Raw genomic sequence first — 17116 nt, 5'->3', positions numbered from 1 at the left:
GCCGCCCCCTCAGCACCGGACCTCCCGGACCCCCAGCATCCTCCCCTCGAAACCCTGGCCTCCCAGACCCTCTACTCTCTTCTCCCGTTCAAGTTCAGGCGCTTGGCCTTGATAAAACAGCTTTCCCCACGCAGTCCCAACGGCACGCGTACTCGAGCGCGCCTCTGTCGCCCCAGACCCACTAACAGAACAGCGACCTCGACAGGACGGTCCCATTGTTGGATTCAGATGATCCGACATTTGTAGGCCCCGGAGGGGGCCCGGTCTCCTTGGCATCTCTAGGTCTCTGCACCCTTCTTCAACACGTTCTTACTCGGGCCTGCCTCCCGTGGTGGGCAGTAGGGAGAAAGAGCCCGGGAAAGGAGGCTAAAAACAGAAACCAGGTCGGGCCATTCCCAGACTCAAACTTCTTCCATCCTTTTAGGGCCCCTCATCCTCCCTTCAGAGGAGCTCTGGTGGCCCAGTGGTTCAGCGCTTGGCTGCTAACCTAAAGGTTGGTGATTAGAACCCACCAGCGACTCTGTGGGAGAAGGATGTGGCAGTCTGCTTCTCTAAAGATTACAGCCTTGAAAACCCTGGGGCAGTTCTACTCTGTCCTGTAGGGTCGCTATGAGTCAGAATCCACTCGATGGCAACGGGTTTCATTTGTTTGGTATCCTCCCTTCAATCGCTGGCTTCTCACTCTCCCTCTCTATCCTGGAGCCTTTGTGTATTGTTCCCAAGGCCTGGGACACTTCCTCTCCCTCCCTCGTAGCATTCAGTCACTCACCCTTCCTTAACATAGTCATTCTCACATTGTTACTTTATTGCCTTTGTTTTTTCTTCTGAGGGCAGACAGGAGGGCTTATGAAGGGTGGGGAGTGGGGTGCCACATGGCAGGTAGACCATGGTTGGCCAGTCCATATTTCCAGTTGTGTCTTGACCTCCAGGTCTTTGACAGCCCTGGATCTAGAGGGTGTCTGGGGGCCTTCCCTTTGTGTATGTTCAGCCACACTCCCACTGGAAGACTGGGCCCAGGGAGCAGGGGGTGTGAGAATGGCCAGGCTCGTGTATGCAGTTGGCCTGTTTTGGGACACAGTGGCCACAGGCATAGTGGGCCTTAGGGAGGAGGCTCTGGGAAGGTCTGAGACAGAAGCGGCTGGGGAGTAGGGCTGCTAGAACTGGACCACTTAGACCTTGCCCTCTCTGCACAGGGTCTGCGGTCCTCCTCGGGTTACTTACTGGCTCTGTTCAAGACTTACTTACTGGCGGTTCGAGACCTCTCACCACCCTCTCTCCTCCTGGACCTGAGGTAGTTTCTTGAGGGCTTGTGAAGGATGAGATCAGTGTAGCTGCAGCCATGCCCAGAATGGTGTGGTAGCAGGGACAGGTGGTATAGCCAACAGGTGGTATAACCAAGACCACCACCCTGCCCAAACATCCCCTCTCCTTGAGATCCACCCTTCTGGGTCCTTTCACCACAGCCTGGAAGCTACAAGGCCCGAGCATTGGCTCCTGGATATCTCACATCACAATGTCCAGCCAATTAGCAGCTGCTAGAACAGGGGAGCCCTGGTGGCGCAGTGGTTAGGCGCTCCGGCTGCTAAACAGACGACCAGCAGTTTGAATCCACCAGCCGCTCCTTGGAAATCCCATGGGCAGCTCTACTGTCCTCTAGGGTCACTATGACTTGGAACCAACTTGATGGCAACAAGTTATTTTTGTTTGGTACAGCAGGAGCCATTAAAAGCTGAACTTGGGATTTGGAACACCCACTGCCCAACTCTGGCTTAAGGTGCATGGGGCCAGGGGGAGACCTGTATCACGTGGGGTTCTTTGGGTAGAGGGCCCTGGATGCTAAGTCCGAACAGACCTCAGAAGGGTCTAGCTGTTGTGTGTGTAGAGGTGCTTTTTAGGTGACCTCAGGGTACTAGGTTGGGGTACCTCAGGGTGTTGGGTTGAGAGATTAAGGATCAAGCCAAGAGGCTATGAAGTTTTGGGGTCTGGGCGGGGAAGTGGTGGCCAGGAGAACCTTGTGTTCAGCTAGGCATGGGTGGAGATCCCAGCAGGTGGTGAGGCTTCTGAGGGTTGGGGGTAGGAGAGGCTGCCTGCCCCGGCAAGAATGACAGCAGTACTATATACAATTAACAAAAAGATTTGTATTGGAACATTTACACTCAGGGAAGAAAGAGGTATCTGTATCATCAAATGTGGAATGTTGAAGAAATAGTTAAAATAAATAAAGATTCCGAGGGTGGGTGGGGCCTCTGCGGGTCAGCTCCAGGCTGCAGAGGCAACCGCCTGGCCATACTGGCCTCCTCCGCTTCTCCCTGACACAGCACAGCTGTGCCTGGGACATAAAGTCTCTCAGGTGCCGGTGCAGACAGCAGACTCACTCTCCACTTTCCTCGCTTATTTCTGTGACAATGTCTATCAGGCTCTGGAGCCCAAAGATATAGCCAGCGTCCTGTCCCTCATGTACCACGCTGTCCTCGCCATATAGCCTGCAGGTGGTGTGTGCAAAGTCAATCATGCGCACATCCACTGAGCTAGTGCCGATGGGCTTGTAGGCATAGGCACCAGCAGACTCGTCGGCTGACTCCTCTGACAGGTCCTCCAAGTCCTCAGCATCTGAGTCCAGAGCCACCTCCGGCCGCTCCTTACCATCATAGATGACCAGCAGGGAGCTTGAGTAGAAGCGGTAGGATTCCTGTCGCTCTAACACTGCCTTGAGCTCAGCCAGCTTCTTGAGCACAGGGCCCAGGAGCTCTCGGCGCAGGTATCGCCCATTGTGGAAGAACTGGAAAAGTGCCTCCTTGAAGCCCTGCACTGACAGCTTCCGCCCATGATACTTGTTCATAAACATGAGCTGCCCGCTGCCTGCCTGGTACACCTGTGGGAAGAAGACCAGCAGGTCAGGTGCTGAGGGTGGTTTCAGAGCCTGGACACTGGAGATGGCAGAGAGGAAAGGGAGGCAATGTGGCAGCCCTGGATCAGATTCTTTAACTTGTCAAGTACAAAAGCTACACATGAGCCACTGTCCTCCCCGATCACCACCCTCCTGGGATGCAGCCCTCTGATCTGGGCTCCATCACTGTGCACCAGCCCTCTGGCTGGCATGTGGGTCAGTGGTGAGGGCCTAACCCTTTCCTTCCTCCCCACTCATGTCCACAGACTCTCTGGACTTAGCAGCAACAGCAGCCCCACAGGGGATTGTGCAGGTGTGCGTATCTTTTCTAACGAAAAAGTGAGACTAAAGAGTGTGAAACCTAGAATCTTTTGAGAAAACAAGCCTGTCAGGGCAGGGGAGTGGCAGCCACTGGATGCCCTGGTCAGCCCATGCCATGCGCCAGCACACCCCTCACCTGCATGCCACACACGCGCACCCCGATGACTGCAGATGTGCTCTGCTGGCATTTGCGGATCTGGTTGGCTGCCTTCTCCTCTGAAGCATCATCACCATGCTGGCGTGTACCCATCTTGAGGTCCAGGACACAAGGTACCTCATAGCGAGAGGTCAGGTTCTCCAGTAAAATAAATTCTGAGTGGTTAAGGACAATCCCCGCCAAGAGGAAGTGCTGCTATACGGGGACTTGGCACTCCTGGGGCACAATGCCTGCACATAGTGTCCCAAAGAAGCTGGGCCCACAGGGCTTCATGATGGCCAGCTTAAGAGGGCCGCATCAGTCCTACTGTCTCCCAGGGAGGAAACCCAAGGCTGGCTAGAGAACTAAGAGTACCTTCACCTCTCTTCCTGTCCCCTTCCCCCAGGAGACACATAATTCCCTGAACTCAGCCAGGGGTAGGACTAGGTCCAGCAGCATATTGTCCTCAATTACAAACAGAATATCAAATAAGTTCAGTGAATCCCGAAGTACTATATGTGAACTGAAGTATCGGTATGAATTCAGGAAAATACTTTTCTTTAGAATAAATGTGTATTTCCTAGCTGTGTCCACTGAAAAGGCCTAGAAACAATGACGAGGAGGAACACCCCTAACACCCAGACTGTGCCCTTCCCATTTCCCATTAAAAGAAACCAGGGATCCTTACAGAAGGGATTGGCGAGCTACAGTCTATTGCCTGTTGGATACTCTGTAAGCTAGGCATGGTTTTTACATTTTTAAATGGGGGAAAAAAATAAGAAAAATAAAATTTCATGGTACATGAAAATTATATCAAAAATTTCAATGACCATAAATAAAGTATTACTGGAACACAACTATGCTTATTTGCTTATATTACTGTCTATGGCTGCTTTCATGCTACCACAGCAGAGCTGTGGCAGAGACAGTATGGCCTGGAAAGCCTAAAATATTTACTATTTGGCCCTTTACCCAAAAGTCTCCCAAGAGTCTTAGCTCAGATCTGAGGCAGGAAATATACACGACCTTGGGAGCATGTTTTCATACCAGAAAGCAAGATAGCTATCACAGACTACCATGGTTATATCAAAATGACTTAGGAGCCTATCTGAAGAGGCTCTTGCTAGCCTTAGATGGCATGATGTGAGCATCATTAAGGACAACTGCAGTGGACACATTGAATGTATTTAAATCCATGCACTTATAATGATGCTAAAACACTCACTGGTCATCTTTGGATGATGTTGGGAACACTCAGGAAACGCTGGTGGTGTAGTGGTTAAGAGCTACAGCTGCTAACCAAAAGGTCGGCAGTTTGAATCCACCAGGCTCTCCTTGGAAACTCTGTGGGGCAGTTCTATTTTGTCCTATAGGGTCGCTATGAGTCGGAATTGACTTGACGGCTGTGGTGGGTGATGGGTGGTGGGTGGGAACACTCATACTCCAAGTATCTAGTAAATGAAGGAAAGTGAACATTTAACCTACTCTTTCCTATATGGACTATACCTCAGGATAACCACATAGTTGAGGAGGGAAAGCTTCTCTTTACAGGATTCTATAAGGAATGATGGATTCTAATGACTGAAGAATATGACAGAATTAGAAAATCGCCTAATGAAAAATGGAGCTAAGACAATGATGATGCAAAGAGAAAGACAACTAAACACTGTGCTTCTCGCTAGACATGCACAATACCATTTATGAAAGACTGTTGCCCCCACCCCAAAATTAAACTGAATCTGATCAAGCCTTCAGATCCAATTATCAGCTTACTAGAAACACAGGGGACAGAGAAACCACAGGGGTTCAGTCAGCAAAACCCAGACTGTGGGAAACTCTACAACACCTGGTTTTTCTGACATCTCCAAGGAGAAAAAACGAGGCATCTAAAAAGACTTGAATCCTTTGAACTCATGCAACGAGATGAGTGTGAACTTCATTGGGATTCCCATTGAAACAAGCCATCAATAAAAGCATTTATGAGACAATCAGGAAAATGTGGGCACAAACTCAGATACCTGACATTAAAGAATTACTGTCCACTTTCTAAGGAATGATAATATTTGTTTTAAAAATCCTTATTTTTTAATACATGCTGAGGTACACACAGACTTAATAATATACCTGAGCTCTGCTTTAAAAATAATCCAGCTGGGGGGTGCTGGGTGTATACAGATGGCAATGACATGAGACTCATTACATGGGTCATGGGTACTTATGAGTTCAACATTCTAGTCTATTTTTAATGTGTTTATTAAATTTTCCCCTAGTAAAAAAAAAAAAAAAAGTCTTCAATTTTATCTGAGACACATTCCCCTCCGTGTTAGACAATTAAAAAAAAAAAAATCTAAACAAAAGAAGCATAGCTTAATGGGTGAGAGGGAAAAAAGAAGAAGGGCCCTGGTGCTTTCCTCATGCACTGCCCATCTCCTGGTCTGGTGAACCAGGACCTAAACGATAGTCACGCCCCTGGCCTTGGCAGGTGAGCACTGAGCAGGGACCCCTTCAAGAGTCTGACAACAGGGACCAGTCCCTTGCCCTCTTCCTCTAGGCTACCCAGGCTTACCCAATGCAGACTGGCCCCTTCATGAGGTACCCCTCACCTTCCTTACCACCTATACTCCTATGCCAGCCCCCAGCCCTGAAGGAGGGGAGATTTGCCCATGGTTATCACACAGGGTGTCCTGGCACAATCCTAATAGAGAAGGAAAATTGTTACTAAAAAATCTACCTCTCCGGGTTCCAAGAGCCTTCCTCACTATTCCCCCCACACCCCCAAGACAGGGATGCTCTGTGAACAAAGGATACTGTACTGGTTCCGATGTTTCACGTTCTCCTTCATTCGCTGTAACTGTTGCTGGTGACACTTCATGCTCCAAGGGTTAGAGTGTTTAAGCTGTGAACTCACGTTTCCCTTTTTTTCTACACTGTAGTATAAGACTTCAGATTTCTTTAACCATTCAAATTCTTCTTCCAACTTATGGCTATAAAGAGATAAGGATAATAAATCACTATGTTTTATCAACATTAATAATGGCCAAAGAGGTACAAAGGAACTTTCTGGAGTGATGAGAAGTTTGGTATCTTGCTGTGGTGGTATTTATAGTGTATATATCTGCAAAACTCATTAAACTGAATAGCTCAACTGGGTGCATTCTATTGAATGTATATTACACCTCAATAAAGTTTATTTCAAAAAAATAATTAAGGAGGCAGCCCATTGTTTTCTACAGCAAGGAGAGCCTAAGATGCAAGAACAGCCTCTAGCCTCATCTCCCCCACTTTCCCTATGGGCAGACAGGCAGCCTCCACTGCCCTATTTTAGCCAGCACCACCCCAGCTTGTGGTATATCCAGGGTCCTCTGCCTCTGAACGCTGGAGGCTGGGAAAATCTAAATTGAAATTCCATGGGAATAAGTCAACTTGCTTAGCTACATTATAGATACTTCACTGTATATATACTACCTATATTTCACAAGTTCTGCCAAGGTGCAACACTTTGAAGGACCTGTTTTGGCAGACCCCCAAATTTCAGCAAGACTGTTCCATCCTCCGCTATCTCTGAGCAACCTAAGGTACAGGGATGGCTCCTGTCTTGGTCAGTGCTACACTCCAGGACATAGCAGAGGGCCTGGCACAGGGCAGTAACTGAAGGAATGAGCAGCTGAATCTTGTTTACAGCTGTTGCAGCAGCCATTTCCCCAGAATGGAATGATCTAATTAGGGAGGAGCTGGGCAGACATGCCATGTGAGAACAGCCACTGAGTGATGAGGCACCTACTAAGACCATCCTGTGAGTCCTTGGCTCCGGGGGGCCAGGCCCTGACCAAGACCCCTCCCACAGACCCCATGGTCCCCCTCTCAGTCTACACCCACCTCTTCATCTTCTCCTCCTTCCGGTGCTGGCGCACCCAGTCCTTGGGAGTCTTTTCAGTTTCTAGAACATGATGTTTTTTGTTTGTCCATCTTAGGAGCTTACTTTTTGGTTCACAGTCTGAATTGTCTATACTGTCCACAGTTCCATGGTCCCCTTTTAACGGATACGCTATTAAACACAAATTCCTGTCTTCATCTTCTTCAAAGCACACAGACACCACACCTGGAAGGGGGTGAGGAGCAAGCAGACTTTTAATTCTACAGGAAGATGCGTTCTAAATAACATGATTGTAACATTTTTTTTTTTTCTTACCCTGTTCCTTAGTCTCTCTGTTGCCAGAGGCCCCAAACTCATCTGCAAACCTAACAAATATCAAAACAGCTAGAAAAGATGACACCATACAAGACAAGCGATTAGGGAGCAAACATGGTTGAGAGTCTTCCTCTCTGATGCACTCAACAAGGCAAAAGCCAAAGAATTACAAGACACATTTTTCCATCATTGAAAATGTTTATTAATTTTTGTGGAACCCTTCTAATCCTGAGAGAGACGGAAAACATTTGCTCTTTATATCCCTAAAAAGCAATACCAATGGCCTCATGGCTTGCTTTGAAGAAGAGCTGGAAATTCGTGGGGGACACGGATTTGCCTCGGGGGTTAAGAAGCATCCAAGGGGTAAGGGAAGACTGTGCAAGCAAAGCAAAATAAATGGGCAAACAAAACAAACCACACAGCACAAGAGACATCCTAGAAAGGCTTCCCACAGCACCCCCACCTGGGTGGGGGGGTGGGTGTCCCATGCCTTCTGTCCTTCTCCAACATGTCACTTTATTGGTCTTTGCGGTCTCATGTCACAAAAGAAAATGAACACAAGAAGATGGGGTTGGGCAGGGAGCACAGACGCATGGTGGCCTCGAAAGCAGCTCTCCCTCTGGAGTCTCTAGAACCTGCCAGGTGTAATTAAACAGTCTTTGAGGGGGGCTGTCAGGTGGGAGCATTTCAGCAGGTGCCGACGAGTGTGCCCTTACAACCGATTAGCTGAACGCCTTTCCTCCCAGGCCTCTCTGCCTGGGATCACTCAATCTGCTCAGTCCTTGCTGCCTGCCCGCTCCTGCAGGGGAATGCGTTCTCAGAGAGAGACGACACTTCTGAAGTGGCCCCCAGTTCTGGGTGCAGAAGAGCCAGGGTGGGAAATTCAGGGGACCACACTTCCCTGTGGCCATGGGGTAAAGAACCAGGGGAAAAAAGGGGGCAGGGGCTAACAAGGGGCCTTTGGCTTTGTCCTGGAAAAAACAAAGAAGGACCAAGTGAGGGTCCCCAACTCCCCCAGCCCCACCACAAACACACATACACATTCAGACTACAGAGAGAGGTGCCCAGTACATTCCGGCTTTAAAAACCGTTCAACAGTCCCAGAAGAACCTAGTTGTTTCAGAGTCTTTTGTACAACCAGGCAATGCAAATTTAAATTTCCTTAATAGGCTCTTCCTTGATTTATGAAGGATCTGACCCCCACCCCCAGGGAAGGCCACACCATGCCTGTGGCTGCTGATGTTCCCAAAAAACTTATCGTAAAAAGAAAAAGCCACCTTATGTGAATCAAAGGGGTTCTTCAGATAACAATTGCAGGGACATTCTGTGATAGCAAAGGGCTTCAGCTAATCAGCACAGCCTCCCACTCCTGCATTCCATCTGACTCAGTCAACCCTGCTCCCAGCCTACCTAATCACCCGGACTTCTGATTTTCTGTAGGACAAAGCAAAGGCGGCAAGTATTCTGGGTAAAACCCTCCCAAAGTCTTCTCCTGCTGTTCCCCCCACGGGAAACTATGGGTTACTGCCATCAAGAGACACCTGAACATAAAACACATCTACACTTCCACCAAAAACAAACTAAAAACAAATCCACAAAACAGAAGAGAATTGAGCAATCTTACCAGGGCTTGAAAACTGAGGGTGTAAGGTGCTGGGCAGAGGGCCAAGGGTAGGAGGAGGGAAAACACCGTGAGTGGGAGGGGGCGAGGGTTCCCGGAAAGGCTGCGCAGGCCTTCGCAACCCCTTGTGTCTCCTCCGCCTGGCCCGGCACGCTGGGGGCTCACCTTTGTACTGGGGAGTGAATTTGCGCATCTCAGCCGGGAGGGTCTCGTAGAACTGATGCTCTCTCGGGACCAGAGGCTTGCACAGGGTCGTCTCGTTGAAGCGGAGCACGCACGAGTGCCCCCCGACCTGGTGGACAAAGGGCTCCAGCAGGACGCCCTTGGTGCGGGGCTCCACGTCCATGGCCCTGAAGGCTGGGCTCATCCTCCGGGCGCAGGCGGTGGGGAGGCAGCGGAGTCCAGCGGCCAGCGCGTCCTCCGTCTGTCTTCTCTCTGTGTGTCCCTTTGTCTGGCCTCAGCTCCTCAGCTTGCACGGGCCAGGACGCTCTGCCAGAAGCAAACACAGCGACACGGGGGTTGGAAGCGGCCTGGGAACCGCCTTAGAGCTGCTCGCCTCCTCCAGCTGCAGAAAGACAAACAGCCGGTGCACTGGAAGGACCAGGCTTGAAGGACCAGGCTTCGCCCCGCCTCACCTCCAGCAGAAACACAAACACTCGGGGCGGGGCCGGGTGTGGAGAGGCAGGGCCAGTGCTCCAGGGGCACCCAAACAGCCAGCACCTCCCACTATGGCATGAGAAAACTGCCACAGCAAGGAAAAGGCGAAAAAAAAAAAAAAAAGCCACCCATTATTTCGATTAAATCTTGCCACTTTCTATTAAGATTGTCAAGCTTAAGGTGATGATGCCCAAGTCTCTGTTGCTTTTATAAAATACATTTAAATACTGGAAAAACCTGCATAGGTACCATTTACCAAGATTAGCTCACCAAGGCGTCCACACACACCGTCTCAGCCCAAGGCCAAAGACAAGCTCCATTAACCCTATTAGCAGTGGAGCTTGGGCCCAGCTTTAATGATTAACATCTCTATCTAACAATTGATCAGGCTGGCTAATTCGGTTAAAAAGACACACGCTGTTCTACATCAGTATTTTTATCCGTTCTATACTGAGCACCAAAAGCTGGGGCACATTTTCAAAAACAAAGTTGGGCTCCTGGAGCTACACACTGGAACTTAGCAAAGCACACCTCTGCTTGTACCTCTTTTAACCGTTTCAGGGCATGTCAAGCTGTGTTCTGTCACAGGAAAACAGGAAAGACCAGGCTACAAGTTTCTATTAGCACTCCTACAGGGCTTACCACCACCTGGCAGTTTGTGTGTTGCTACAATGCTGAAGCTAGGCCACAAGTATTTCAAATACCAGGAGGGTCACCCATGGTGGACAGGTTCCACTGGAGCTTCCAGACTGACAGGCTAGGAAGAAAGGCCTGGTGATCTACTTCTGAAAATTAGCCAATGAAAACCCTATGGATCACAACAGAATATTGTCCCATGTAAGTGCTGGAAGATGACCCCCTAGGTTGGAAGGTATTCAGAATACACAGTGGATGCAACAATGGACTTGAGCATACCAACAATTGTGAAGATGGTGCAGGACTGGGGAATGTTTTGTTCTGCTGTACACGGGGTCACCAAAAGTCGAAGCCAACTGGACAGCAGCTAACAACAGGGCTTAAACTACATTTTAACTCCTAGGGTTCCCAGAACACTTATGTGAGATGGTGTGGTGAGGATGAGTCTGCTGGAGATGAGCCCTCTGCCCTCTAACATGGGTAAAGATCCTATTATGTGCCATACTCATAGGAATTGATCTCATTTGATCCTAACAGTACTTTCTATGAGGTAGACACTACTCTCCCTGTTGCAAATGATGATGCCAAGATTCTGGGAAGTGAGGAAACTTGTCCAGGGCCATAGACACTAAGCCACAGCTCTCAAGTGAACCCCAATGTGCTGGGTGCCAAGCCTCCCTCCACAGAGCCCCACAGTCTCTGTCACCCCTGCCTTGGTACAGCACTCCTACTATGCACACGAGACATTTAGCTTATCTCATGGTAAAAGTGCTTTCACCATGTATTTATATTTTTCTATTATAAAGTAGCCTCTTTAAAGAGTTTAAACTAGTGTTACTCTTCTTTTCAGAGAGAATCTGATTCTAGGCCTCCATATGACTCAAAGATTAGGAATCAGTAAGTTTTCCTACATACAAAGAGCAGCGAACAAAAGGTCCTGATTTCTCACCTGGCATTGCCTTCTCATCACTACAGACAGAAGCATGTGCTAAGAGTCCCAAGACACAACACAGGCAACTGGCTCCTTAGCACATTCCAGACATTCTGTACCCTATCCAGAAGGTGGAGCTCTGAAATGCCTGGCCACACATGCCCCTTTTGTAGGGCTACAAAGACCAGTTCATGCTAGTCAACTGAAAAAACCTCTTGAGTAAGAGCAATACCAGAAGAAAGCTACTGCTTCATGGTCTGCCTGCCAGTATACCAAAGCACTAGTCAGGTAAAACTATTAAATTGTGAAAGCATGAGATGCTCCTCCCGGTCCAGGTTTTAGAAACACACATTCCAAAGCTTTCACAAAGGTGCAAAGCTGCTTTTGCTATCAGAGCAATGCTAGCAATGATGTGAATCTCCTGTGATCCTCACAGTACTTTCTATGTGGTAGACACTGCTTTCCCTGTTGGAACTTGTTCAAGATTACTTAAATGTACTCAGTTAAGTAGAAAAACACTTCTTTTCAGGTATCTCTTTTACCCACCCCTACCTCCAATCAAAAATCTAAAACAAGACAAAAACTGGTCCTTCATGCCTAAATGGCAGCCCTCTCAGGTCTCCGGGGTGTTCATTAGCTGCTGGGCATGTGGTGGCACCTTGCCACACTCCTCCCCAGCACCCAACTTTAGCAGTCCAATGGATGTCACTCCCTGGGGAAGAATCATCCTCAGTTATAAAGGTAGCACAAATAAGGCTTACTCTTGACCAAACCAAGTCTAATGACAGAGAAACTCCCAAATGTGAGGAAGAATTAGGGAGACAACTGATGAGCCTACAGTTAGGTGGAGCGGGCAAGACGAGTCAGATTCTAGTCCCATTTCTGCCACTCAGTTGCTTGGAGAAAGACTCCAAGTCCCTGGCTCCCTTTGGGTTTCAGTTTTCTGGATTATAAAATAGGGGAAACACGCTTGGAGTAGCTCCCTCCTCTGTGGGTTGTTGGGTAACCAAATCATTGGGTGGTAACCAGTAGATTTTTTTAATCAAATGAGAAAACAGAAAATATCTATGCATTGCACATAGTAAAAAAAAACATTGCTGACAAGTCAATTCCGACTCATAGTGACAGTATAGGACAGAGCAGATCTGCCTCCTAGGGTTTCCAAGGAGAGGCTGGTGGATTTGAACTGCCTACCTTTTGGTCAGCAGCTGGAGCTCTTAACCACTGTGCCACCAGGGCTCCACATATAGTACATAAGTACTATTTTGTGACCATTTCAATTATGTTCATTCTCTCCAATATGAACTCTCAATATGGCTTCACCGTACTATGACATACTTTTCACTTTCGGGGTTGCAGACAAAGAAGTGTAAAAGTTTCTGTTCTAGGGTCCTTTACAGGCCCCATCCCTACAGGAAAATGAAGGACCAATTTCCCAAAGACTATGCAGATTAGCTTCCTCCCCAGGGGCCTAAACCAAGATCAGCAGAAAGAAAAGTCTGGCCCCAAGGCAACTGCTATCCCTGTTCCACCTGCTACTCTCTGTTCCACATGTGGCTTTAACAATGGGATTTCTTACCGGTTTTTAAACATCAGCAGATCCCGGTTTCCCAGGGATCCTGTAGTATTAACAAATGTTGTATAGCCAATGCAATGTGCTGACCCTGTACCTAGGGAGACAGGAAATAACCACAAAATAATGACTTCAGATTTTTTAGCTTTCCGCTTTGCCTAACATTTGTCCACGAAACTAAGAACAGGTAAGGAACACAGAACTTATGCAGATGATCTATCCCAGGACATAGCTTTCCCATACAGTCTCCCCCAAAATTCATCTAATTGGTTTAATGATCCCTTGGAAACAATGTCTTTATGTTCTTAAGTATTGCAAATAAAACACTTATGACTCATGATAGCTCCTGGGCCCTTAGCTCAGTCAGGTCACTGAGAATTTAGATAGTTAATGAAGTACAAATCGGATCCCCTGGGGCCACTTACTCTGCCTCAAGAAAGCCCCTGGGTCAGGCAGCCACAGGGGATGGCTTGAGGCATACTAGCCTGACGGTGAAAAAACAACCCTCACCATCTGTACCTTATCCCCATGAAGCCAAGAGCCACCCCCTAGTCTGTGCCTGGCATCTGCACACATCTGTACATACCACCCACAATCACAGCACCAGGGTCAGTCACCAAGCTGCCAGACACCAGCTTGCCAGGGCTCTCGTGGCTTCTAAAACTCTGATGCAGACCTTCCTCTGTGGTGGCAGGTCCACACACTTTTCTGTTCAGAACGCTTTCCTGCCAGCACTGCCAGAAAGTGGCTACCAGACACTATAGCTCAGGGAGGGACATGAGGCCTGTTCTAATTCTGGGCACCACAATGGCTCTCATCAACGACCAAAGATTAAAAATGATTTGTACAGAAAGTCCTACTTTGGAAACAAACTAAATGTCCAAATATGGGTTAAAGGGTAAATAAAATATGGTACCTCTAGCTGGTAAAGGTTAAAACATCTAAAATAGCATCAACGATATTAAATACTTGGGGAGAAATTTGGAAAACTGTGTACAAACCTGAAAGTGAAAACCACAAAAAACTGTAGAGAAAAAGACCTAAGTGAATGTAGCCACATACTGTGTTCAAGAATCAGAAGACTCAATTTTGTTAACATGTTAATTCTCCCCAGATTGACCTACAGATTCAATGCAATCCCAATGAAAATCCCAGCAGACTTTTTTGGTAGAAATCGACAAGGTAATTACAAAACTTACCTAGAAATACAAAGAGCCTATTAGAATAGCCAACATGATTTTTAAAAAGGAGAACAAATTTGGAGGAGGTACCCTACTGATTTCTAGGCTTATTATAATGCTACATAATTAGGACAGTACAGTATTGGCATGAGAATAAGCATATAGATCAATGAAGCAGAACAGAGTCCAGAAATAGATCCACACTGATCTGACCAATTAATTTTCAACCAAGGCCTGTAGTGGATTGAATTAACCAAATCCACTGCCATGGAGTCAATTCCAACTCACAGTGACCCTATAGGACAGATAAGAACTACTGCACTACAGGGTTTCCAAAGGTGTACTCTTTACGGAAGCAGAGGCACATCTCTCCTGAGGGGTGGCCACTGACCTTTTGGTTGGCAGCCAAGCGCTCCACCGCTGTGCCACCAAGGCTCCTTTGTGGGTTGAATAAACCAAAAAACTAAACCCACTGCCGTCGAGTCGATTCTGACTCATAGCAACCCTATAGGACACAGTCGAACTGCCCCATAGAGTTTCCAAGGAGCGCCTAGCGGATTTGAACTGCTGACCTCTTGGTTAGCAGCCATAGCACTTAACCACTGCACCACCAGGGTTTCCGGATAGAGTCCCCAAAATTCATGCCCACCTAGAACCTCAGAATGTGACTTTATTTGGAATAAGGGTCTTTACAGAAGTAATTAGTTAAGGAACTTGAGATGAAAGCATCCTGGATTTAGGTAGGCCCTAAATCCAATGGCTTGTGTCCCTTTAAGAGAAGACACAGAGAAAGACACACAGAGAAGGCCATATATGAAGATGGAGGCAGAGCTTAGAGTTCTGCTGTCACAAACCAAGGAACGCCAGGGGCCACGAGAAGCTGGAAGAGGCAAGGAAGGGTTCTTCCCTAGAGTCTTCAGAGGAAGCATAGCCTTGCTGACACTTTGATTTCAGACTTCTAGCCTCCAAAACTGTGAGAGAATAAATGCCTGCGGTCTTAAATCATCCAGTTTGTGAAAATTTGTTATGGTAGCCCTAGGAAACTACTAGAGCCACCAAGGCAATTCAGCAGAGAAATAATTGTTTTAAGCAAATATGTTAGAATAACTGGATATTCATATGCAAAAAAGTGAATACTGACTCACCTCACACCCGATACAAAAAGTAACTGGAAATGTAAGACCTAAATATAAGAGCTCAAACTGTAAAACTTCTAGAACAGGAGAAAAATTTTTTAACCATGGTTTTGGCAAAAATTTCTTAGGACACAAAAAATTACAAACTGAAATAAATTGAAACAATGAACTTCATCAAAATTCATTAAAAGAAAAAAAAAAAGACTGCTCTTCAAAGGAAAATGAAAAGGTAAGCCACAGACTGGAAGAAAAATATTTGCAAAACATGTATTTGACAAAGGACTTGTATCTGTGGGAAAAAAAAAAAATTCAAAAAAAAAAAAAAAATCCAACTCAATAATAAGACAAACAACCCAATAAGAAAATGGGCAAAAATCTGAACTGACACTCTACCGAAACCAAACCAAAAACCAAACCCATTGCCATCAAGTCAATTCCGACTCATAGCGACCCTATAGGACAGAGTAGAGCTGTCCCATAAGGTTTCCAAGGAGCGCCTGGTAGATCTGAACTGCCGACCTTCTGGTTAGCAGCCATAGCTCTTAACCAGCACGCCAGCAGGGTTTCCACCCTACCAAAGGAGGTATCTAAATGGCCATGGGAAGCACATAAAAAGACGCTCAACATCATTAATCAGTCTCCTGTTGCAGTCGAGTTGATTCTGACTCATAGTGACCCTATAGGATAGAGCAGAACTGCTCCACAGGGCTTCCAAGACTGTAATCTTTAAGAAAGCAGGCTGCTACATCTTTCTTCAGCAGAGCAGCTAGTGGGTTCGAACCACTGACCTTTTGGTTAGGAGCTGAGCACTTAACCTCTGTGCCACCAAGGCTCCTTTCATTAATTACTATAGAAATACAAATTAAAACCACTGAAGATACCTAGACACCCATCAAACCCACTGCCATGGAGTCAATTCTGACTCATGGCGATCCCATGTGTTACAGAGTAATAAGGTTTTCTTGGCTATAATCTTTATGGAAGCAGTTGCTAGGCCTTTCTTCTGCAGAGTGAGTTTGAACCACCAACCTTTAGGTAAGCAGTAGAGTGAAGACAGTTTACTCAACCCAGGAACCCTAGACACCCACCAGTATGATGCAACTGAACTCTCAAACACTGCTGGTAGGAATGAAAAAAAGAAAAGTACAGCCACTTTGAAACAGTTTGGCAGTTTCTTAAAAAGTTAAACATACACTTACTTAACTATATGACCCAGCAATCCCACTCTTATGAATTTACCTAAGTACATCCTAGGCAACCCTGGTGGCATAGTGGTTAAGAGCTAAGGCTGCTAACCGAAAGGTCAGCAGTTTGAATCTACCAGGCGCTCCCTAGAAACCGTATGGGGCAGTTCTACCCTGTCCTATAGGGTCAATAGGAGTTGGAATCGACTCCATGGCAGGTTGTTTTTTTTTTAAAGTACATCCTATATATGTCCAAAGATGTGCACATGAATATTCACAGCAGCATTATTCACAAGAGCCAAAAAAGGGAAACAATCCAAATGTCCATCAACTGGGTGAACGGATAAACAAATTTTGGTATATCCATACAATGGAATATTATTCAGCAATAAAAAGGAATGTACTGATACATGTGACAACAGAGATGAATCACAAAAGGATTATGCTAAGTAAAATAAGTCAGTAATAAATTACTACATACTGTATGATTCCACTTACATAAAATTCTAGAAAAGGAAAAACTATAGTGGCAGAAAGCAGATAAGCAGTTGTCAGGGGGCACAAGTGGGGGGACATGACTGACTGACAAGCAGCATAAAAGAACTTTATTTGGTGATAGAAATGCCCTATATTGTGACTGGGATGTGACAGCTGACTGTGTACA

At 46.8% G+C, this 17116-nt stretch overlaps 1 protein-coding gene across 2 annotated transcripts in view; it reads right to left on the bottom strand.

The window, feature by feature from the left end:
- Positions 1 to 1499: 1499 nt before the first annotated feature.
- IP6K2 (inositol hexakisphosphate kinase 2) overlaps positions 1500 to 17116 on the bottom strand; it is a 38859-nt gene continuing 23242 nt past the window's right edge. The window contains exons 1-6 of one of the 2 annotated variants that reach the window (XM_010589827.3): positions 12958 to 15469; positions 9320 to 9643; positions 7221 to 7443; positions 6153 to 6328; positions 3345 to 3520; positions 1500 to 2872 (exon numbers count right to left, since the gene is read on the bottom strand). In XM_010589827.3, coding sequence (XP_010588129.1) covers positions 2372 to 2872; positions 3345 to 3520; positions 6153 to 6328; positions 7221 to 7443; positions 9320 to 9521 — 1278 coding nt within the window. In that variant the 5' untranslated portion in view covers positions 9522 to 9643; positions 12958 to 15469 and the 3' untranslated portion in view covers positions 1500 to 2371. Of the gene's footprint in view, positions 2873 to 3344; positions 3521 to 6152; positions 6329 to 7220; positions 7444 to 9319; positions 9644 to 12957; positions 15470 to 17116 lie in introns of those variants that run through there. The other variant, XM_003409675.4, reaches the window with a different exon arrangement.

This window comes from Loxodonta africana, chromosome 22, assembly GCF_030014295.1.
Source record: "Loxodonta africana isolate mLoxAfr1 chromosome 22, mLoxAfr1.hap2, whole genome shotgun sequence".
Lineage (NCBI taxonomy): Eukaryota > Metazoa > Chordata > Mammalia > Proboscidea > Elephantidae > Loxodonta > Loxodonta africana.
This window is presented reverse-complemented; position numbering and strand designations above follow the sequence as displayed.